At 36.6% G+C, this 24,865-nt stretch overlaps 1 protein-coding gene and 1 long non-coding RNA gene across 6 annotated transcripts in view; one reads left to right on the top strand and one right to left on the bottom strand.

The window, feature by feature from the left end:
• Tfg (trafficking from ER to golgi regulator) overlaps window positions 1-14,796 on the bottom strand; it is a 42,477-nt gene extending 27,681 nt beyond the window's left edge. For 3 of the 5 annotated variants that reach the window (XM_004857979.4, XM_004857981.4, XM_013077093.3), the window contains exons 1-4: window positions 14,306-14,796; window positions 10,360-10,586; window positions 7,272-7,355; window positions 2,587-2,733 (exon numbers count right to left, since the gene is read on the bottom strand). In XM_004857979.4, the coding sequence (XP_004858036.1) occupies window positions 2,587-2,733; window positions 7,272-7,355; window positions 10,360-10,543 (415 nt within the window). In that variant the 5' untranslated portion in view covers window positions 10,544-10,586; window positions 14,306-14,796. The remainder of the gene's footprint in view (window positions 1-2,586; window positions 2,734-7,271; window positions 7,356-10,359; window positions 10,587-14,305) is intronic. The other 2 variants (XM_087214493.1, XM_004857980.4) reach the window with 2 other exon arrangements.
• On the top strand, window positions 14,735-23,029 carry LOC106010517 (uncharacterized). The gene is made up of 5 exons (XR_015452504.1): window positions 14,735-14,924; window positions 18,099-18,141; window positions 21,324-21,365; window positions 21,760-21,810; window positions 22,805-23,029. It is a non-coding gene; the product is annotated as an uncharacterized LOC106010517 (long non-coding RNA).
• The last annotated feature ends 1,836 nt before the right edge of the window (window positions 23,030-24,865 follow it).

Here is a 24,865-nt window from a genome sequence, read left to right as displayed (position 1 = left end):
ATCAAAAACAAAACAAGTACTTTTCAGAGTCTATTTTATTTTCTGGCCTTCAGTACTAAGTATGACCGTTCCTATCTCAGATCTTACTAAGTAGAAGTATATTCAGGTTAAATTTGGCCTTAATGTAATATACTTGTTTAAAGTGTGTGTGAGAGGGTGAGAAAAGCTACATCGTATTGAATAATTTGATAAACTTCACCTACTTCAGCTTGGTTTTGTGTTTTCTCTTTCTGAAATTAACTAGCACTGACTGTAATTTATTTCAATTTCATGTCTCTCCCTTCCATTCTAGAGAGTTTCAGCTATTTGAGATTGTGAACCATCAATTTTGCATTTTAGAGACTGATTTCAATCCTCTGTTTTATCAGAAACTGTGGTTAGGTAGCAAAACAACCATTTGCCAACTTTATACAGTATTTGCTTGTTTCTGACCCACCAAATATAGCATATGCATTGTGCAAACTGCTGGTTCAGCAAGACTAACAAAAAAGACAGGAAACTGCTGAGGAGCTTAGTAACTACTGTTTCTGTATGTAGTGTTTAATCTTCCAAGCACATATAATGTCTGCCAGTTTCTTTTGGTCATGTGTAGAGTGCTCTGTGACTGAACAATTTTCAAACCAGTGTTACACCTCAGGAAAGGTCCTTATGATTGGATATTTAGTATCTGCCAGGAACTGGCATTCAAGATATTGAAACTAGTTATTTTATGATAGCACACATCCCTTGTATTTTTATTCCATCACTGTTTCCATACTTATGCTCTTGATTTGTTGATTACACAAATCAATTTCATTAAAGTCCAAAGATAGCAAGGCTTTAGGTATATTTTCTAATAAAATTACCTGAGTTTAATGCTTGCTTATTGTTTTTGTGTATATCTTTGCAATCTATTTAATATATAGTGACAAAAGAGACTGTGAAATATTTAGCCATGCAGAATATGTGACCAGACCACAGCATGTGTAGGAAGACTTGCTAATCATTAACTCTTTCCTGAAATGAGGGATTACAAGTTATAATGTGTTACCTACATTTCAATCAGTAATATTAGCAAATCTCCAGATGTTAGCAACAGTAGTTTGTTTCTCTTGTACATTCTTATTCATTGTATGACAATGCTGTAGCTGGGTGGTCCTTTTTAAGCAAAATATTGTTTGCAAAACAGAAGGTATTATTTGTTTTTAAAGCTTTCGTAAATAAAGGCTTCAGAAATGTTTTCTTTAAAAAAAAGTAGACAAAAAGAACCATTTACTCAACAGATAATTATTAGCAATTTTTTTGCTACTAAGCAAGTAAATGAACATCAGACTGTTCATGTGGTCATTACAAAACTAATCTTATAAATAAAGTGTAAGTACTAAGAATAAGCAGCCTTAGCACACACTGGCAGCAGCTGTTATTTTATTCCTAACATTTTGTAAATCTGGGGTGGGGGAATGCTTATAAGTACTTCTTTAAAATATGTCTACCAGTTATCTATCTTCCTCACCAATTTCCTTCCTGTAATCCCAATACTGCAAAGTATATCATACCAATCTTACAAATATTCCCCCACACACCACTAACACACCACTACTACTACCTACGTCTCTTTACAATTATCAAATTAAATCTATCAGGAAACATTGTATGACCACTAGCCAACTACTTGTTCTATAGCTGTACAGCTATACCAACAGATCAATTTACCAGCTACAGGTTCACATATCACATGCCTCATAGAACACAAGTGTCTAAAAACAACTGCAGATAGAGCACTGAAAACCACAGTGGCCACATGCTTGTCAGTGAGAGCCAAAAGGTGCTAAACAGTACTGATGTCTGACTGGCAGTTTTGTTTTCTCGATTGCTTTCAGGGTCTGATGTAGGGTTTTTCTGATGTATTTATGTTCTTTTCTTATGAGAGATTAATTCTGATCTATATTTCATAATATTCAATTGATGACTGTATTCTCTGAAATTATATGCAAATGATGTTAGCATATAATTATTGAAAGTAATTCTTCTGGGAAAATGTTCTGAAGTTCTTTTAGATCCTGATCTAAAAGCTGAGTGTTTTGTTTGGAAAGATAGAATTCAGAATAACCTGCTTAGACCTGAAACATAAAAGCTTTCACCATAAAGGTGGTCAAGTATTTCAGTATCAAATATATTCTGAAACAGAAGCAGAAGTATAAATTACTAATCAATAACCCAGAATTTACCATTAACCTTAATTTCACATGCCTAAAAGAGAGGAAGAAGGAAATAGTGGCAAATGGAGCTTTAAACTTCAAGTAAATGACAGGAAGACAACAAAAGGGATATAGTATAAGCTCAGTGATAGAGCAACGCGCAGAGTACTCCATAAAGCACTACCTGCCAATAGAGCTGACGTGATCCTGGAATTGGTTTAACACACCCTCCCAGTAATGTTGATGAATAGCCAAGTTTGGGAACATACACATGAACAGTAGTAGAGTCTGAGGCAATAAGAACCAGTGACACTGAGGCTGCCATCCTACTCCTACCAAATGAGTTTTTAAAAAAGATCTGCTAAGTGATAAAAACAATAAATCACACTGAAATGGACTCAGAGTTTACCATTTTCAGGAATACTGGTGGAAGGTCCTGGTTCTCCAGGTGGTTCCAAGCTATCTAGCAAACGATTCACTTTATTTCGAAGTTCTACCAGTTCTCGACGGAGATATTTCACCTGACTTGATTCAAGCGGTCTTGGCTGGCCATTAACTGAAATAAAAGTATTAGTTTGCTTAAAATTTGAAGGACATATTCTTGAATAAGTATATCAACAGAATAATGTGCAATAAGAAAAAATACCATACCTTTAAAAAGTGAAACAAAATCAAAATCAGACAAGATATCTATCGACACCTAAATAACTGCTAAAAGAATTTTTTATTCCTAATAACTTACTTTTTTGTAAAAAGAAATTCATCAGTCTTTCTTGATGTCAGACCTAAGGTTTATGAATTTACTAGTAAAAAAGTTTATTAGAAGAAAACAAGATATACTGAAAGCTCTATTTTAATAGAAATTAAATTTAATTATATTACTTTTAATAGAAATTCTATAACTTCCTAATTATATTTTACAGTATTTAACATTCTTGAAATACAAAAACTTTATTCTCTACATAATGTTAAAATACAACATGACTGACGGACTTATTATCCTTCTTGCCTACTTTTGATTTAAAAAAAGCTAACTAAAATACCTGATCTAAAAAATAATCTATTAAAAATACATATGCAAAACTTACAAATCTATATCAGCACTGTCCTTCACATCATTTGTTTTCAGAGGCAGTAAATAAGCAACAAAATAAAAAATTACTTAATAATTATTGGCTATTTAGTTTTTAAAATCAAGGCCACAAGGGGATTAAGCGCGGTGGTGCCATGTCTACCTCACAACACAAGGTACTGAGTTTGATCCCCAGTACTAAAATCAAGGCCACATTACCTGATTTAATCACCCATTTTGTCCAAATGACTTTCAGTTTACTAAAGAAAAAGTGATACCCTTCATTTATCAACAAAGACTATCACTACTTTAGATTTTAAAAAAGAAGAAAAAAATGACACAAAGATCTGAACACAAACCCCAATGTAGCAGTTTATAAATGAAAATGCTTTATCAACTGCTAAATATTCATTCCTATATATACACATATATACAAACTTCAGAAGCATATAATTACAAAAGAACAGCTATATGAAAAAAAGGTTCAGGGAGATTCTGTTATATATGTTTCAAATACTACATCGCCAATATAAGCTTTTAGAAAACAATCCAGTATGGATTGATTTTAGAAAACAATCCAGTACTAAATCCAATGTATTTAGTAACAATCCATTATTGTAATTCACATTCTCCCGGTTGTGTGGAAGTTCTTCAATACCATCTTCTATCTACATCAATTAGATTGACTTTTTACTGCATAGTACTGTTTTTTTCCCAATATCCGAGAAGGAAAAAAGGAGCTCCCAATAGCTAGTAACTAGTCTAGTATTGTAAGATATGCTTTAGTGTTGCTAGAACCCAGCCTGATACTCATAGGAAGGCTGTGGTGTTCTTCTGTTGAGCATAAACATTTTCAAAGAACATCAGATAAGACCATAATGTAACCATGACATATCAAGACCATTACACAATCATGTTAAAACTCAGACAAACAAAAAACACTAACCAAACTACCAAAATGACCAAACACCCACTTACCCAAACTAATTTGAGTAACTGCTATTTTACCAACAGCAGCTATACCCTCAAATCACTCTTACCACCTTCTACAAAAGATTTAGTAAGATTCATTCCTCTTTCTAAATAATATTTAGTAAGATAATCACAGACTTGCTCCCACTTCCTGATAGCATTCAATCCAGAGCATAGCCCTACTTCTTGAACCTTACCCAAAGTCACTTAACACAAGCCCAAGACCTACAAAAACTCCTAACATATTCTGAGACACTCCATTATCCCTCCTTACTGTAATGTTAATAAATCCAACTTTGTTCAATTACAGGTGTGTTCCTAGTGGTCTCTATCTGGAACACTTTGATGTATATCTTACCAGAACATTTAAGAACCCTGCACTTATATTCCTAGACAACAATATTTGGGAATATTGTCAATATTTGATAATATTTGATTCTAAATAATGTTTAAATATTTTAATAATGTTTTATATTATTGTCTAGAACAATCTTGTCAATTTATCCTTTTTGATGTATATATATTTGATATTCTAGTTACCTTTTATAATCCTTTCAGATGAGGGCACATACCAATTATTCCATGTCACAGATTCCTTATATAAGGTTAAAGAATTTTCTTTTATTCCTAGTTTGCTATGACTGTTCAATATGATTCATGTATGAACACTTTTTTGTACATACAGAGAAGATGGTTTAGTTTTCTCCTTTGTTACATGGAAAGTAGTATTAGATTTTCCTACTTAAAGCCACCTTATACTCATTGGACGATCAGTCCTGACAATGACATTAAACACTCACTGCTGAATATGATGTGTGACTATTGTTTAATATTTTGTATCTAAGTTTGTAAGTGACACTGGTCTGCATTTTCCTTGAGTTTTCAAAGGAAAAGGCCATATTTTGTTATGCTAAGGTAATATTAACACCATAAAATGAATTAGTTCGTATTTTCTTTGGTGATTCTCCAGAATAGTTTGTATAATTAGGAATCAAGTGTTTCTTAAATTTTTGGTAGAGTAATTGGTTCAATCTCTTTAATATTAACTGGAGAAATCAATTCCCCCAATTTCTTGAAACACTTTCTACAATAAGTTTATCTAAAGAAATTGTACATGTCATCTGCTTTTTAAATTTAAAGTTATTCACAGTATTAATAACAAATACTTTCAACTATACTTATAGTCATGCTCTTTCGCATTGCCAATATTGCTTATTTGTGCCTTTTTTCCTACTAATGTCTATAGAGGCTTGCCAATTGTGCCATATTAAAAATTGCTGACTGCACCAGCTCCCTGACTTCAAGTTCATTTCTGTTCATTGTTTTCCTTCTAAGGTATTTGGGCTTATTCTGACCTTTCTGGAAGTTTTTGAACTTAATACATAAATCACAAATTTCCAGTCCACAAGATAAGTGTTTAAGGCTATAAATATCCCAAGGATAACTTTAGCCTCCTCCAAAATCTGTTACATAGAAGTCATTATCTCTAATTCCCTTTATGATTTCTTCTTTGACTTATAGTATTTAAAAGCATTATTTTGTCTCCAAAAATATGGGGGCTGGGAGTTTTGTTTATCCATTGGTTTCTTCTAATGCGGCCAGAAAAAATGATCTCTAGGATACATCATCTATTTTCTTTCTTTATGCTAATATTCAGGCTTACAAGATCCAAACTATATAGTTTAAATTTAAGCCCAGCCTAAGGACTGTACTTATGGGTCCTTAAGAAAGACTTCCCAAAGCCCTGACAGCACATGATATAATAATTAAACTTCTTTGACTTTTCATGTGCCCAAGAAAAGATTTACTTTCTACAATATTCTTTTGAAAGATTGGCTACAGAGAGTCTAGGGTCCAGGACCTATACCACATAGAAACCAAATGACAACTTCTTACATTATACAAACTAAATCCTTCACCACGACTACCAACAACTCTCCAAGTGTTGGCTTTTGGTATTCAGGCCTTGGTTTTTAGTTCCATCTATTTTTTGGTTCCTCAATTTTCCTGAGCAAGCCTAGTTGTCTAACAAAAATGTATTTATTTATAACAGTTTATCTTGCATGTCCTCAATGCTTCTGGAAAGAGGTGGGTTAGATAATCTAAACTACCTTATACCTGGCCAATAGTGTAATTTTAGATTCATTATTATGAAAAGATACTTTCTTTAAAAACATTTTTTAAAACAGTTTGTATTTGTTAACATTTTAAAGCCTGATAGTTATCTTTCCTAGATGGAGGTAAAACAGATAAAATTAAATTAACAGAAGTTGACCTTATTTTATAAAACACTAATGTACAGTATAACAAAATTAAAAAAAAAAAATCTAAACAAAACATCCCAGAGAAAGTGGCACTACTTTAACTCTTGCAAATCTTTTTTATTTTTTTCTTCCTTGTGATACTAAAGATTGATTCTAGGGTATTGTGCATGGTAGGCAAGTACTCTATGGCTGAGACAAGACCCCAGGCCCTCTGCCTTGTAAATCTATTAAGATCTATAAGAAATAAGATTTAAAAGATTAAAATTAATCATATTTGCTTTCATCAGAAAATATACCATGTTACAGAAGATAATTATAAACTCTTAGAGAACTCCTAATTTGAGCCCTGCAATTATTTTTGATCAGATATACAAGTGGCTCACACTGTTATTTAAGGTAATAAAGGAAATATAGAATGTAAAAACATGTTGACTTTCTATTAATCTTCTAAAAACAATCTAAAAAATTCTGGTATAGCTAGATTAAAGCTACAATACTGTATCAGAGCTATCTAAATTATATCTGATTTCAAAAATCTGTTCTTACTAGATTAACTGTTCTTACTGGATTAAACTCCTATCACTTTCTTAAAACACAAAGCTTTAAGCATTTAAAACTACTCCTTCAATGCAAAAACTTCAGTATCTTTTGAATGTTATCATTTAATTCTGAGCCTTTAAAAGAAAAAGAAACCTGAAGTTTTTAATAAAACTACAATGAATAATAAACTACAACTTTAATAAAAGTACAACGAATAGTAAATTTATTATTAAGTTTACTACTCACCAAATAATGTCAGTTTCAGTATCCTACTACACTGAATTGCAAAGGAAAGGTCAGAACTATCAAAAATTGTTATAAGATCTCCATCTGGAATGTAGAAAAAAAGTTTCAGATTTGTAACAGGAGAAAATGAGGGCATATGTAAAATTAAAATCCAAAATGTATAACTGTAGAGCATAATTACAATCTCTAACTATAAACTTAAAAACAGCAAAGATGTATTTGTTCAGAAAAATACAAAAATCAATTTTGCTAAGATTAATATATTATGTATACTTTTACTAGTCACTAGAAAGAGATCTACAGTAGCAATATTAAAATTGCTTTAGAATGAAATCTTTCCATTTCAAAAGCTATCAAAAATGAAAGTAATAAGGATTCTCAAGGTTCAAATCTTAATTCTAAATACAACAAATTGGCACTAATAGAAGGAAGGTCATTTAGAACAATAACTCAGAATCCCATAAACATTTTCTATTTTTCTTTTCTTTTTTTTGCAGAGTAGTTTAATGAATCAATAGACCGTCTTCCATCACTGACCATTTTGATAGTAAGATGAAAACTACCACCTTGCACAGAGAACTGCTGAAATTCTCCAGATCACAAGGATAAAGAATACTACAGCTAGCATACCAATTGTGTGCTCTAAAAGTTTTCAAAGGATTAAGGAGAAAAATGTTCTCTGGAGAGCAAGAATAATAAAGCAGTCACAGATAAGGAGCTGGTCAGGGGTCTTTGCAGCATATCTTCATAAAGTTGGGTTGGGTTGCTTCATAAAGCAAGGCTAAGAGGCTGCTCCAGGAATAGTTTATTTTAAAACTAACCAGACAGAATTTGGAGAAAGAGAGCAGTAAAAGCCATACATGAGCACTTTGTAATTGTTTTTAGCTCTTTATAATCAGACCCACTTCCTTCAACACATATGCTAATGTTCAACTTTCAGGGATTTTATTCATAAACACATTTTTATAAAAACAAAGTAGAGGGCCGGGGATTTAGCTCAGCGGTTTCACTGCCTGCTGCGCAAGCGCAAGGACCCGAGTTTGATCCCCAGTACCAAAAACAAACAAACAAAAAACAAAGTACAGATATAAAAAAATGAAACGTCCTATAACTTGCCTTCTTTCTTCACTGAATCCCACCACAGAAAGAGTATCTCCAGTAGTAGGAGTTTTACTTTAGTTATCCCTCCTCTAGTGCCCAACAAAATATAGTACACAAATATGAATAATTTGTAAATTTTTGTTGTTGTTGGGTGTTTTGAAGGTTTTTCCATATAGTCCAAGCTGACCCTGAACTTGCTATTATACTACCTCAGCCTCCCAAGTACTGAGATCATAGGTATGCAACACCACAAAAGCTTCAATGAAAAAGAAATACAACGTGGTAACTAGACATGGAGGACAAATTTCAATGAGGATACTTCAAGCTAAGGATCTACAAATGGTACACAACTGCCCCATCCCTGTTTCTATAGGACAGTGAACTAGGAACAGTTTTTTACATTTTTAAGAAGTTGTTTAAAAAAAAAAAAAGATTGTGAGAATGAAACAAAGTCTTTATGTGATTCACAAAACTATAATATATATTATCTGATCCATTATAAACAAACTTTCTGACCCTTGCCCTAATGAAAATATGGGAATTGAGAGAACATTGTCAGCGAGGCCAGTTTAAGATATGCTAAGTTTGAGATCAGGGAAAACCATCTCAAGTTAAAAAAAAAAAGACTTAAAAATGTGAGGTAAAGTCAAGAAAGAGAAATGATCAAATTAAGGCACACTTTTGGAAGTCACAGAAGTAAAACCTGACATATTATAAGTAGATAAGGTTATTCTAGAAAAGAAGCAGAAAAAAGTTACTCTCCTTTATAGTTCCTTAAGTTGAGTGACCTCCCTTAGATCACATATTGCAAAGAGAAAGAACAATTTTATCTATAGCTAGATGGCTGCCTTATTTGATCACAACTTATTTATACTCCCTTTCCATAGAGCAAACTGTACTAAGTAATAATTGCACAAAGTGTCCCTGTGCAGCCAGGGACAACAGTTTTCCATTTGCATCTTACCAAAGCCAATCTGACTAGGTTCTGAACATTGTAATGTGGGCAGAAATTGCATACACCACCTTGAAGCCTAGCAAGTAAAATCTCTTCATAGTCTATCTTTGTCCACCTGACTCCTGGATGTCAATAGCCAAGATGAGCTTGTAAGTCATGTATTAAAGATTACAGAGCTCCTAACAGCTTGGGTCTATAAATGACTTCTTCAGTGCTGAACCACTGAAGTTTTCTATTACAGTAGCTGATATTTCTTTAAGACAATCTTCTTAGAGACAAAGAAGCAGCTATTAGTGATAAAGGAAAACCAAGAGTTTAAGAGTATGTTAAAGGAGGGTGTAAACAGCAATGGCAAATGCAGAGCCAAAGAAAAATAGACTGTACATATAACTTCAGCAGTAAAAACGATATTGGTTATTACCTAAAAAGCAAATTTTAGTAGAGATATTAACAAAGAAAGCTGGTTTAAAAATAGAAAATGAATATAATCTATTGTAATTCCATTGTATGCTGGATGAAACTGTCATATAAAATTCATCTCCATAAAAAGTTTCATGGCCAAATCAGTCTGGGAACACTGCATTATATAAACTGACAACGTGCAACTGCATGCTATATGCTGTGAAAATACCTACAAAAAAAGATACTGTCTTTGTTTAAACCAGCTTTCCCTTACTTAGTTGACCACATAATCTTTTTTCATTCAATCATACTGGTACTGACATCCCTTTCATTATGGGAAATACAAATGAAAACGTGGTTTTTAAAAAACAAAAAGGAAGCCTGAATTTTTGGACAGGGGAGAAAAATGCCTGTAAAAATGTGAAGGCATTCTAACACATAACCTTCTAGTAATACATCACTTAGCTATTTTTAATTTATGAAAGAATTATACCAACTATGTGGACATCCTGTTAAATAAAATGGTGATTCCACTACCATAAAGGGGGTACCAAGAAAGTCCAAGAAAAAACAGATATAATGAACAAATATAATTAAGAATTTTAAAAACTGCTTTACAAGCACTCTTACCTTCATCTTTATACTTTATTATAACTTCATCATTACTGAGAAGTTTTCCTCTGAAAACTCGTTGCATCATTAATACTAATTCATCATAAGTAATATCTTCATTATGAATGGGAATTCGCCGAATATCCTCCCCAAGTTGAGCTTTGATAATTAGTTTCCCACTTAGGTCCAACTGTCCATTCATGGTAGACTCCAGGATGTTCTATATAGTTAACTCTAGAGAAAGACTGATAAAAATGATTTTGATGATTAAACAAAAAGGAAATGTGCCTTAAATGATGAAAATAGAGCTACTATTAGAATGTAAGAAATTCTGTCCTTAAAAGGTGATTCACTGTCCACCTGAGTGTTACCATATTTATGTTAAAAGTTAGGAAACACACACACACACACACACACACACGCGCGCGCGCGCGCGTCTCCTATTGTTTTACCCACAAATTTAACTGTCTGAAATTACTATTCAGATTCCTAACTTGACAGGTATACAAATTCCTGATATTCCCCCCAAAATCTATCTGCCTCCCTTAGAGCTTTCTCCATGTTACTGATAAATTCCTTCCTTCAGGCTGTTCCTAAAAGAACTGTTACTAACTGTATGGACATCTCATTAAATAAAATGGCCACTCAATTACCATAAAAAGGAGGTAAGGGGCAGGTGAAAACAAAAATCCTTGGTTCCTACTTCTAAGGGCTTATAAATCTGATTGCTAATACTTTAAAAATATCTCTGAAATCCAACCACTTCAGTATCTTCACTGTTAACAACTTGATCTAAACCACCATCATCTTATGTCTTAAATTATTGCTAGACTCCTTAACTGGTCTGCTCTTTTCTTCTTCTGCCCACTTCTAATCTAAAGTCAATGTGCTTAAAACCTCCCAATAGATTTCCATCTCAAAAAGTAAATCCTACAAGATCATGATCTGACTTTTGGTCCCTGACCAAGTATTTAACATCATTTCTTAATTCTTACCTTTTTTCCCTTATTTATCCCTCCTACACCAATAATTTAAAATGGTCCCCCTTTAATATCTTTTTAGCCTATTTCATTTTTCTTCAAAGGATTTAATACTATTAGATATTAAAAATTCACGAAATTTTTAGCAACCTTATTACTGGAAAGTAGAAATAAAACTGCTGTATTCCCACAGTCTAGAAGAGCACTTCAAACACAGTTGTTTGGTTAAATGAGGGAAAACAGTTACTAGTATCAAAATCCTAGTAGCCTATAACTTTAATGGTAACCATGAAGAGAAAAGCATGTGTGAACATAAAAACAGGCTCAAATTTTCTCCCTAAAATAAGATTTCATGAGTACTTTCTCTAATTTCACTCTATTTCACTAATTTCAAGAGAAAGGACAAATGAATGATAACCTCCAGAGCTTTCCAAGCCTGTCCATTATTCTAGTATATATTCCATCCCCTCAACCAGAGTGGGTATAATTAGACTTCATACTTTAAGAAATAAAACAAGTACCCCCTAAATACTAGTTTTCTACATAATTTTCTCATTGCTTGGGCTTTATCTTCACCCAATTTCAGGCTGTTAATTATGATTATGTCGTTATAACTTTGTAATCTGAAATTCAAAATATCTTCCAAGGCCGCCAATAATCTGTATTATTATTGTATAATAATGTTTATACTCAGGATCAAATAATGGGTTAAATGTCACTTATCAATGCCAAGACATTCCTGGTATGTAAATCTATAATCAATCACTGAACATTTCCAGTAGCAATTCCTGCTTCCCCAAGCAAATCTCTTAAGGCTCTTCAAGTTGTCCCACAACCTCCTACTGGCCACATTTTGGGTTCACCATCCTGCTTTACTATGAGCAGCTTGGTTTCCTTCTCTCAGATTTATTATTTAATTAACATCATCACACTTCTCTCCAATTATTCTTTTTGTGCATGTGTAAAAGCACTCACTGTGCCCCAACATATAACCCTCCAAATACTTGAAAAAGTTTTCATGAATCCTGTATCATGAATATTGTATACAAATGTCTAATAAATACCCTAGTCCTCTCATCTAACAATTTCCTAAATGAATATTCCAGACTCCTTCATCTTCTGGCCAGATTACATTTTATTAATAATTCTTTAATGAAATGGGGCATTAAAACTAAATATAACACTCCACAGTCAGTGCAGAACAAAGTGGACTGTGTACCATAATCTGAATGCTATGCTTGTCGTGATGCAAATAAAAAGTTAGCTTCCCATGTATCAATTTCACAATGAACTTCTCATGTAGACTGTGATGAACTGAAACTTCCATAAAACCAGATCTTCTCTTCCAGCCAAACTTGTCCTCTACATTTAGAAATCATTTAGAGAATACCTAGAAAGTACCAAGTTCTGAAGTATAATTACTTCAACAAGATGGTAAGTACTCCATTTTGTTTGCATTGACAGTCTGAGAGTAATAAAAATCTTTCAATGTACTTGCTGTCTTGTCTTACCTACAGGATGTGTAAAACAACAATAATGTAGATAGGGGCCAGTACTTAGCTTCAGTGAGATGGTATTATCTATTCCCAGCAGCACCTAGAATAATGCCTGACGTATAGAAGGTATTTAAGCAACTGTTTTTGTAACTTGCACAAAAGATGAAGAGTAATATAAGGTTCTGATAAAGGGACCTGAAGAAGTTCTTAAGTCACACCTTAACAACTGAACCTTCTTTATGTAGTAAAAGTAACTCCCCACATCAGACTTACTATTAAGAGAAAATTCCAACATCAAGTAAACAAAATAGTTTGTTCTTTTGACAGCAGGTGGGTTCTCACTTCTAATGGACCTGAAAACTCCAGTCACTTATACTCTTTATCTGCCATGTTTGCCTGCAAATCCACTTTTGCTGTTTCTCATTCATTATAAATTCCCCATGGGGAGGAACCAATGCTTTCCTAAGACTGTCCCTTCAGTATCCATAATCATCTCCTCAGAATAAACACACAGTATCACAAAAGTGTGCAACAAAATTTTCCCTCCAAGGATAAATCTCATCCACTCATCTTTTTCTCTATTATAGAGATCAGTATGAACAACTAGTTCTTAGATACTGCTGATGAGGTCCATAATGCATTTTCTTCTCTTGTCCTTGCCCCGCCCCCTCTTAAGTCCAGAAAAGACTGAACCACTAACTTGTATATCTTCCACCTGGAATCCTTTTTTGAGCACTGGGAATAAAATGACAGGTCCAAGAACACAGTTTAAAAATCCCTGCTTCCTGCACTAGGATCTAGGCTCAGTGGCCAAACCTCTGGTTCCATTAACCCCGAAGGCAAGGCTCTGCTCAAATTCAGGGGTAGCTCCTTAAGCACCTCCAGAGAGTAGTAGTTTCCTTCAAGAAATCCCAAAGTAAATAAACCCTCGATTATTCCAAAAGAATGCAAAGGGCCTTAAATGCTCCCTGATCAGAGGCACTGTAGCAAGATGATAAAGATTTGACAACTAGCACTGTGACCTTAAGTCCTCGAAGGCTTTCATCATATACAAAGTGAGAACTAAACTTGGATAAGTCTTTGTAATTAGATGAGATCGTGCATTTAAAATACTCAGTAGAGTGCCTTGAGAAGCTAAAAAGTTATCATCTTCACTATTAAACCGAGCTGGGCCTCCAGACGGCGCTTGATTAAGCACTGACAGCCAAAGGACAAGGTTCCTCTTCAGTGACCCCAATCGACTTATTCCCACTCTCCACCCTTCCCAAACTTCCAAGCCCTTCTATGGGTAAGACAACAATCACTCCAGGCCTCCTCGAGACCCTCTCTTTCTCTGGCAGTCAGACCCCTGGAGACCAGACACACCCGGCACTAGCAGCCTCAAACGCCCCCGCTCCAAGCCGGGCAGGCAGTGTTCCGCACCAGCCACATCCGGCCTCCTCCCTCGCAGCTAGAGCCCCTTCTTACTGCACCTCCAGCCCCATTCACCTGGCCCGGCAGGTTCCAGCCAGGCGCTCTCAGCGCTTCCTTGTCTCCCGGCCTACTCGGGGAGCAACCGCGCCTCCGGCTCCAGAGGCCGGACCAGCTTGCCGAGGCCGCCGCTGACCTGGGTGCAGCGAAGCCGCCACCGGGCTCTGGGCGTCACAAAAAGCCTTTGATCACGGGCTGCTCGGTGGCCTTCCGGGGCTGCCGCACCTAGTTCGCAGGCTCCCACGGCCCGGCCAATCGCACCGACCCAACAAGCCTAGCGAAAGCTCGGGTCTAGTACGTGGCAGGTGGGGGAAGGAGAGGGGGCGGGAGCAAAAGAAAAGGAAAAGAAAATCCTCCTTTCGCCCCGCCTCAGCGAGTTAGGCCCAACTGAGGACGCATGCGCGGGAGTGTGGGGCAAGGGTTTGGCCAGGATCCGGATACGAAGGCCTGAAATCCCCGGCTTTCTCACTGGATGACCCGATGTAGGAAGTGTTAGATGACCTACACACGCATGCGCGGGTGTGACCGGACACTTCCAGTTTTCCAGAAAGGGAGTGTTTCCCGTCTGTCGCCAGTGGGCGGAGCATAATGTGCAGTTCTGACTTTTGAGACCCTCTGAAAATAGGCATCTGTCCAGGTTTGAGTGCATTTTTTTTGTTTTGTGACCATTTAAGTTGTCTAAGTAACATCTCGAAAAAACCCTTTTCCACCTCTTTTCTACAAATGCATTCTTTTTTCTTTTTTTTTTTTACAAATCCATTCTTTCTTGGCGTCTTTGGTAAGCACTGTCCTATACAGTGGGAATGGAGATGAATCAGTACCTGAGGGAGGAGTTTCCAGTAAAACAGGAAACAGCCCCTGTGGTTAGTGAGACAGGACAAACCTCTATGTGTGTAACGGGCAAAAGCTAGGAAATAATCCAGATTTGGGGGTGGCGGGGGGGCACGACAGCATTTGACCATGCCCTATGTACCCTTTCCCTCCCTTTTTTCCCCCGAAAGCATGTTTTAAATATGCTTATAAGAAGTATTCTGATTCACAGTGAAGCCTAAATTTGGCGAAAGCTGCTGGGAGTTGTTTTTTTTTTTGTATATCCTTTTATTGGTACATTTTAGGTGTACAATATAATGACATTCATCATTGGAAATATGCACCTTTACATACTCGCTTGGTTTTTATTTTTCCCCCTTCTCCTGCCCTCCCTTCAACCCCTCCATCCCTCCCTATTTATAAAGACTGTTTCCTTTTTTTGATTTTTCTCCTATTAATTCCATTCCCTTCTTTCCTTTCCCCTACCCCTCCCACTTCTCCTTCCCCTTTGCCCCTTTTCTTCTTATTTCACATTATCTATTATACCTTTTAGTCCTTATTTACACTTTCAGTTTCTCACACTAGGGAAACTATTCAGTATTTACACACGTGTGCCCTATTTATTTCACTTAAGAGTATCACCTCAATGTGCATCCATTTAGCAATAAATGTCTCTAATTTCTCATTTTTGATGGCTGAGTAGTACTCCATTTTATTAAAACACATTTTCTTGATCCAGTCTCCAGTTGATGGGCATTTGTGCTGTTTCCAAATTTTAGCTATTACAAACTGTGCTGCTATGAACATGGGTGCACATAGATCACTGTGGTATGCTTCTTTTAATTCTTTGGGGAAGATATCGAGCAAGGGAATAGCTGGGTCAAATGGGACTTCCAGTCCTAGTTGTTTGAGGTATCTCCATACTGATTTCCACAGTGCTTGCACCAGTCTAAACTCCCACCAGCCGTGGAGCAGAGTTCCCCTTTCCCCACAGCCCTGCCAGCATTTGTTATTGGTTGATTTCCTGCTAGCAGCCATTCTTTCTGGGGTAAGGTGGAATCTCAGCGTTTTTTTCATTTGCATCTCTTGAATGACCAGTGATGTTGAAGATTTTTTCGTATGTTTATTTGCCATTTCTACTTCTTTATGTGAGAAATGTCTGTTCATTTCAGATGCCCATTTTTGGATTGGGTCTTTAAATTTGGGAGGTCTAATTTTTTTTTAAATTCTTTATAGATTCGAGATAGTAGACCTTTGTCTGAGGGACCACTGGGAAAAATTTTTTCCCCACATTGTAGGTTGTCCCTTCACACTGCTGGTGGTTTCTCTTGCTGTGCAGAAGCTTTTTAATAAGAAGAGATCCCACTTGTTGATTCTTTGTGCTAGTCCACGGGCAACTGAGGTTTTGTTCATAAAGTTTTTTTCTACACCAATGTCTTCAAGAGTTCGATCTAACCTTTGTTCCAGCCGGTTCAGCGTTCCTGTTTTAATATTTAGATCTTTAATCCATTTAGATTTTAATTTAGTGCATGAGGAGACATATAGGTCCAGTTTTAGTCTTTGGCAAGTTGAAACCCAATTTCTCCAGCACCATTTATTAAAGAGGCTATCTTTCCTCCAGTGAGGGTGTTTGGCTCCTTTATCGAAGATGAGATGATTGAGGGTGTCTGGAGTTGTTTCTGCATCTTCTAATATGTTCCACTGGTCCTCAGTTCTGTTTCTTTGCCAGTACCATGCTGATTTTATCACAGTAGCTTTGTAGTACAGTTTCAAATTGGGGATTGTGATACCCTCTACCTTATCCTTATTGCCTCGAATTGCTTTTGCTATTCTGGGTCTCTTCTTGTTCCAAATGAATTTTTGGATTGTTTTCTCAAGGTCCATGAAGTATGCTGGTGGGATTTCAATTGGGATTGCATTGAATCTATATAGCAGTTTTGGAAGTATGGCCCTTTTCACTATGTGGATCCTTCCTATCAAGGAACAAGGGATGCCTTTCCATTTTCTGATGTCCTCTTCAATGTCTTTTTTCAAAGTGCTATAGCTTTCAGAAAAGAGGTATTTGATTTCTTTTGTTAGGTTGATTCCTAGGTATTTCAGTTTTTTGGATGCTATTGTGAAAGGAATTGTTGGCCCTATTTCTGTCTCAGTGAGTCTGTTCTTTGTGGAGAGGAAAGCTATTGATATTTGTGTGTTGACCTTGTATCCAGCTACTCTACTGAATTTGGTTATTAAGTCTAGAAAACTTTTGGTGGAGTTCTTGGGGTCTTTGATATAGAGTATCATGTCATCTGCAAATAATGACAATTTGACTACTTCATTTCCTATCTTTATTCCTTTTATTTCTTTCTCTTGTCTAAATGCCATGGCTAATGTTTCCAAAACTACGTTGCACTTGATCTTAGCCAAAAGGCCGAGAAGCAATCCAAAACTATATTGAACAGGACTGGTGATAGTGGTCATCCTTGTTTTGTTCCTGATTTTAGTGTGAAGGATTTCAGTTTTTGACCATTTAGTATGATATTGGCTGTTGGTTTTTCATAGATGGCTTTTTTCAGATTGAGGTAGAGACCATCTATTCCAATTTTTTTAGGATATTTATCATAAATGCGGTTGGATTTTGTCAAATGCTTTTTCTGCATCTATTGAGATGATCATATGGTTTTTGTCCTTGGCTCTATTGATATAGTGTATTACATTTACTGACTTGCGTATGTTGAATCATCCCTGCATCCCTGGGATGAATCCCACTTGGTCAGGGTGTGTGATCTTATTGATGATCTTCTACATTCTATTTGCCAGTATCTTAGTAAGGATTTTTGCATCTATGTTCATTAGTGAGATTGGCCTACAGTTCTGTTTTTCAGTTGGGTCTTTCTCTGCTTTGGGGATCAAGGTGATGTTTGCTTCCAGGAATGAATTCTGGAGTATTGCATCCATTTCAATTTCATTGAAGAGTTTCAACAGTAGTGGCAGTAATTCCTCTCTAAATGTTTTGTAGAATTCAGCGGTGAAGCCATGAGGACTGGGGCTTTTCTTGGTTGGTAAGTTTTTAATTATGTTTTCAATTTCATTGATTGATATTTTGTTGTTTAGAATTTTTAGGTATTCATCATTCAACTTTGGTAATTCATACATGTCTAGGAATCTGTCCGTTTCTTCTGTGTTTTCCATCTTATTGGCGTATAGGTTCTCAAAGTAGGTATTGATGATTCTCTGGATTTCTGCTGGGTCTGTTGTAATTTCACCCTTTTCATTCCTAATTGCATGGATTTGGGCCTTTTCTTTCCTTTTTCTGATAAGGTTGGCTAAGGGTTTGTCAATTTTGTTTATTCTTTTGAAGAACCAAGTCTTGGCTTCATTAATTTTTTTGTATCATTCTCTTAGTTTCCATTGAATTGATTTCTGCTCTGATCTTTATTATTTCCTCCTTTGTGTGAGCTTTGGGTTTGTCCTGCTCTTCTTTTTCTAGAAGCTTGAAGTTCAGCATCCAGTTGCTTAATTGGGCGTGCTCTGTTTTCCTAATATGGGTATTCACTGCTATGAATTTCCCTTGTAAGACTGCTTTCATTGTGTCCCATGGATCTGGATATGTTGTATTGTCATTGTCATTTAATTGAAGGAACTATCTAATTTCTTCTTTAATTTCATCTGTGACTCATTGGTTATTCAGAAGTGTGTTGTTCAATTTCCATGTATTTATGAAGTTTTTGTGGTTTCTTTTGCTATTGATCTGCAATTTTGTTGCACTATGGTCTGATAATATACGGGGGGTAACTTCAAGTCCTTTTTACTTACCTAAATATGTTCTATGAGGGAGTATGTGGTCTATTTTGAAGAAAGACCCGTGTGCAGCTGAAAAGAATGTATATTCTGATTTTGTGGGTAGAACACTCTGTAAACATCTGTTAAGTTCATTTGTTCAAGAATTTGATTGAGTTCTAGTATTTCATTGCTTGTTTTTTGTCTAGTTGATCTATCTATTTGTGACAATGAGGTATTGACGTCCCCCACTACTATTGTATTAGTTCATATTTGATTTTTCATGTCCTTTAGTATTTGTTTTATATAGTTGGGTACACTAGTGTTTGGTGCATAGGTATTTATGATTGTCATCTCTTCCCCTTGGATTGTTCTCTTTATAAGGATGTAGAGTCCTTCTTTGTCTTAATCAGTGTTGGGTTGAAATCCACTTGATTTAGAAAGAGGATAGCTACTCCTGCTTTTTTTTCGTGTTTCTGTGGCATGGAGTATTGTTTTCTACCCTTTAACTTTCAGTAAATGAGTTTCTTTTTGAATTAAGTGTGCTTCTTGTATGGAGCATATTTAGAGTTTTTTGATCAAGGCTAGTTGGTATCCTATGTGCCTCACTTATCTGTATTTCAAGTTCTTTTCCCTTGCTTGGGAAGTTTTCTTCCATTACTTCTGTGAACAGTTTTTTTATGTCATCTGCACTCTCTCCTGTTTCTTCTTTGACTCCAGTCAGTCTTATTTTATTCTTCTTTGCATCATCTGGCAGCTGCTGGATTGATTTCTCATGTTCGCTTGCAATTTTGAAGCAATTTTTCTTTTCCTGGTCACTAATTGCAATCTTATCTTCTATATCTGAAATTTTATCCTCACATTGGTTCATTCTGCTGTGCAGAGTTTCGATGGAGTTTTTAATCTCCTGGAAAGCTGTTTGCATCTGTTTTATGGATTCCATTTGTTTCCTATGTTGGGATTCCATCATGTTCCTCAGCTTCTCTCTAGATTTATTAGTCATGTCTTGCACTACAGGCACAATCTCTGCTGTTATTGGAGTCACTTTTCTAGATAAACCAGCCTCACTTGAACTGTCTGAAGAAAAATACTACCACAAAGAAGAAAGCTACTCCTGTGAACACCTGGAAGACCTGAGGTTCCTCTTCAAAAAAACTCTAGTAATGCTCTAGGTACAGATAAATAAACAGGCACCTGTATTGAGATTCCTGTTTTTAATTAGATCCATAATGTATATAATCTTGCTAATACTATGGCTCTCAGGCTTCCTATAATTTATCTAACGTCCCTCTTTGCCTTACTTTCTCCTCCTCAGGAGCATGGAATTCTGATATGCTTCTTATATTTAGGCTCTACATCCCCAACCTAATAGTAATGTTACTCTCCTGACAAATTCATCAAGCTTTCTCCCATCAAACAGTGGCTCATATGAACAAAAAATCTTTTTTCACTGTCTTTTGACAGATTTTTTTTTTTTTTTTTTTTTTTGGTACTGGGGATTGAACTCGGGTCTTTGCGCTTGCGTAGCAGGCGGTGAAACAACTGAGCTAAATCCCCGGCCCAACAGATTCTTTTTTCTTCAACCCAGCCAATGAGGACAATAACCCAAGGTAGGTGGAGAGCAAATAATCCCTCGGAGATAGGATCTGTAGCCCCTTTGAGGAGGAAGTAGCTATATAAAGATGGAGACCTCTACTCAACAACTCATAAAGAATTATGGGAATATGTGTCTTTCAGGGGGAAATGAGGCAGGTGACTAGGGAATGACAAAGCTGACTGGACAAGTAGGCATAACCTGTTAATTACAAAATCCCAAGCACAGGACAGTTTCCAAAGCCCTTCAAGTGAATGTCCCATGAGAACTCAATCAGATTTTCAAATGGATGGCCTAAACCTGATGCCATCCTGAGAAGGGGCAAATACAGAACGACAGTTGACATTGAATTTTTTGTTACTGTGTTCTTTCATGATAACCTACTCTCATCCTGTAGAGTGTATTTATTTTCCTATTTTCATTGGCCCAATTTCACTCTGCAGAACTTGGCTCTTTTCCCCCTACCTGTAATAAATGTAAAAAAAAACCCATAATGAACAACTGAAACTCACACTCAGCCCAAGGGTTAGACTAGTATCAATAAATTGTGTCTCCCTATGTGTTGTTCTCATGGTCTGAGCGCCCCTTTTGAATTTTGTATGTAGCATTCATTTTGTTTTTTAAATCTTATTTATAGTGTAATCATATGTATATGTAATATACCGTTTGGTTTTACTTCCTCACAATAATATGTTACTAAGATATATACATTTTGTTACATATAGCTGGTATTCATTTTTCATTCTTGGATAATATTCATTTGAGCACACTACAAATTTTTTAGCCCATCCTATCAATGTATATTTAGGTTGTTTTCCTGTTGTTCCTGTGTGCTGTTGTGAATAACATTCTTCTATGTCTTTTTTATAGGAGTTTCTCTTGGTTATATGCTAATGTACAGATTGCTAAATGGTAGGTTATGCATACATTTAACTTATAAAATAATGCCATAATAGTATTGCTTAGACTTTGGAGGGAAAATTGAAGTGTAACCTTAAAGACTACAGAAAAACTGACTTTTACAAGTAGACATTTAGTTCCTTGTGAAATCTCATGATTGTTCTGTAGTTCTGTCTCCATGCTTGTTTTTCTGTGTTTATCTTGTCCACTCCTACTTCCCATGAGGGGAGTCATTTTATCTTCCCTATTACTCCCAGAATCTGCTGTTGATTGACATTGACTGTCATGTGTGAATAGCAGACATGCCAATGAATATCTGTTGAGTGAATGAAAAATTATTACTATTTCAGTACTGTGCCCACAGTTACTGACACAGATTTCTGTTCTTTTCTTCCAATAAATGTAGGTGATTACTGGCCACTGAGCAATAACCTGAATTGAACCATCTACTTCTCTTGTAAGCAATATGGTTCCTCCCACTGTATGTATAGACACTGATTTTAGTTACGGCTGGTTTTTATTAAGTGATGTCAATTAGGCTGACATGATTATCACTTAGTAAGCCCCTATGGTCACATTCATTGGAGATAAGCTTCTAACATGTTACTTAGAATATTGTTCTAGAAATTCTGTAAGTAATTACATTTTCAAAATGCTGCTGGCTAAAAAACCTCTCCCCTACTCCCCCCCCCCCCCATACTGGAGATTGAGTCCAGGGCCTTCAAACTGAGCTACATCTTTGTCCAGCTCATTTTTTGTTTCAAGACAGGATTTCACTAAGTTGCCTAGGCTGCCCTTGAACTTGTGATCTTGCCTCAGCCTTCCAGAGTGCTGGGATTACAGGCATGTACCACTGTACCCATTCTATCTTTTTTTTTTTTGTATGAAGCTTAGAAAGTTTCTGAAATTTTAGAAAGGTAAATTATACTTTAGCCTCACCTAGCCTTCTATTTTATGTCCAGGTGTTACGATTTGTATCTAGATGTGCCCCCAGAGCCTCATGTAGCCAAAGGTGGGAGTTTTGGAAGGTGATTGGATCATTGGAACCATGATACTCATCAATGGATTAGTTTACTGATAAGTTTATAGTTAAATGTGATGTTGGGAGGTAAAGCTTTGTCAAAGGCAGTGACGCTCTGGGGGTGTGGCCTGGAAAGGTATAGTTCCCTCCCTCCTTTCTCTCTGCTTCCTGCCTGACATCCCTGAGATAGGAGATTAGGGATAGGGCAGAACCTGTCAAAGAGGAGTAATCTTTCAGTCGTGAAGATCCAGGGCACATGCACAGAACCTAGGATCCAAAATGACTGCAGTTCCTGAGCACTGTACTTGGAACCAATCAGAAAATGCTATTTTCAAGTGAGTCTTCGATAAGACAGTTTAAATATGATGCCAGGCCAAGTGAGGTTTTGATAGGACAGCTGTCTCAATGCCTTTTTTTTTTTTGGTACCAGGGATCGAACTCAGGAACTTGTGCTTGCTCGGCAGGCGCCTGAACCACTGAGCTAAATCCTCGGCCCCTCAATGCCTTATTTACATGAGAAAGAAGCCAATCTAGAATACAAAAAAAAAAAAACTCCTTTCATTATCCTCCTGGCCAAGGTAATGAATGAACACATTGCCCTACACTCACTCTGCATAGTGTACTTTCCACTTTCAATAAATGTACATTCCCACTACCTTTTCTGTGTGTCTTATCCAATTCTTTGTTTCGGACCCCAAGAAACTGGAAAGAATTTCCCAGGACCCATCATTCTGGTAACATTTCTTGATGAGCAAGCTAAGAGGCAAGACCCCTTTTTGGGGGAAAGTTTACTTTTCTTTTTTCCCTTCTCTTTCCCATTTTTGGTTACTGATTGTAGGCATGAGTCAAGGAGTCAAGACAGGTAAGAGTCCCCATGATGTCTGCTGCTAACCCAGTCACAGAACAGGCCATTTTAGACTCCACTGGGTACAAAAAACCTTCTACATACCATGCAGATTCCATGTACATATGACTTAAAGTTTAATGTGTCTCTTTTGCTCCTCTTTTGTCCTTCCTAATACTTTATTCAGCTTTCTCATTCTTTGGGGGACAATAGCTATCAGTAACTTGGTCTCCTGCTTGCATAGTCACATACCCTAGCCTGCCCTTTTTTTGTGCTCATCACAAGCCAAATCTCATTTTGCTTTTCCCCTAAATGGCCTTTTATTTATCTCTGGCTATTGTTAATGAGTCACCTGCTTTAGGGCCTCATTGTCTAAAACCTCAGGAACCATCCCACTTCACCTTTCTGCCATATTTCCCATCTGTTCTCATGAACACCAGAAAATCTTTTATCACTTATACATAAGAGATAAGTGGTCTCCACTTTGGGGAAACATATGGGCCTCCTTGGGGAACTTATGGTCCTCCCACCCTCTTTCCTTCTAAAGCTGGATAAATTCCCTCCTTGTTCCTCTTAACAAATTTAGGCAACTTAGAAACGTGTGCCTGAGGGCCTGAATAGAAAATGAATGTCAACCCACACTGCTATGAGTATGAGGAAATAGAGCCAGAGTATTTTAGTTAATAGATAATAGGCCCTATCTTTGTAGTTGGAACTTTTGAACTTGAACTTTTCTTAAATGCCAAGGAATAGGCTTCTACCTCTACTGCCTTAAAAGATAATTACCAAAGTGTTTTATGATTGTCATAAATGGGAGGGACACTCTCAAGTAGTTAGATGGAGCCAGTAGGGGGCTTCACTTGTCATTAAGGAGTCATAGTGGCACTGGTGCCACTCACTTCACCAGAGATGTCTGGTAGCTCAATTTGAGTTTCATAGAAGATACTCCAGAGCTCAACAAGTCTCCATTTTTCTGCAGGAATGCCTTCAGAAGGACCCAGACCTAGTTATTTTGTCTCCATGGGCTCCACGAAGCATAATAGGAAATACACTTCCATCCCACCAACCTCACCATTAGGCCTCACCATTAACCTAGGAAATGGTGTGAAATGGGTAAAGAATGTTAGTCTATATTACAGTACTAGTCTTCAGTTAGATATTTTCTGCAAAAGACAAGGAAACTGGCCTGAAATCCCTCACATTTAGGCTTTTATGCCTTATCAGAAACTGTACCTCTCCAAAGGCCCAAGAGATATGGTATGTAAGCCCCTGAAGAGGAGATTGATGATCCTATCTTCAGACTCCCCCAACTGTGTCTCGGGTATATAGGTCTCTCTTACCTGTTGAGTTAAAGAAACAACACTGGAAGGACTCATTGACTCTTCCTTATAAGCTTTAGGCAGGTAAGTCAGTCCCATCCTCTCCAAGAGACTCAGAAACTCCATCAGTGGCTACTCCCCAGAGAGACCCACTTCTTCACAGCCCCTTTCTTATGCACCTCAGACAGTTCTAAGCCCCACAGGTCATACTCAAATGGAATTTCTTGCTTTTCCAATTCACAACTCATCCTGCTTGCCCCTAAGAAAGGTCTCAAGAGTACTTGAGTTTAGGTTCTTTTTTAGTGGCAGATATCCAACAATGCAAAGA

Source organism: Heterocephalus glaber, unplaced genomic scaffold (genome assembly GCF_053883595.1).
Source record: "Heterocephalus glaber isolate CG9 unplaced genomic scaffold, H.glaber_assembly_v1.0 deba00000122, whole genome shotgun sequence".
NCBI classification, from domain to species: domain Eukaryota; kingdom Metazoa; phylum Chordata; class Mammalia; order Rodentia; family Bathyergidae; genus Heterocephalus; species Heterocephalus glaber.
The sequence above is the reverse complement of the archived record's forward strand: the minus strand, read 5'-3'. Positions and strand labels throughout refer to the sequence as shown.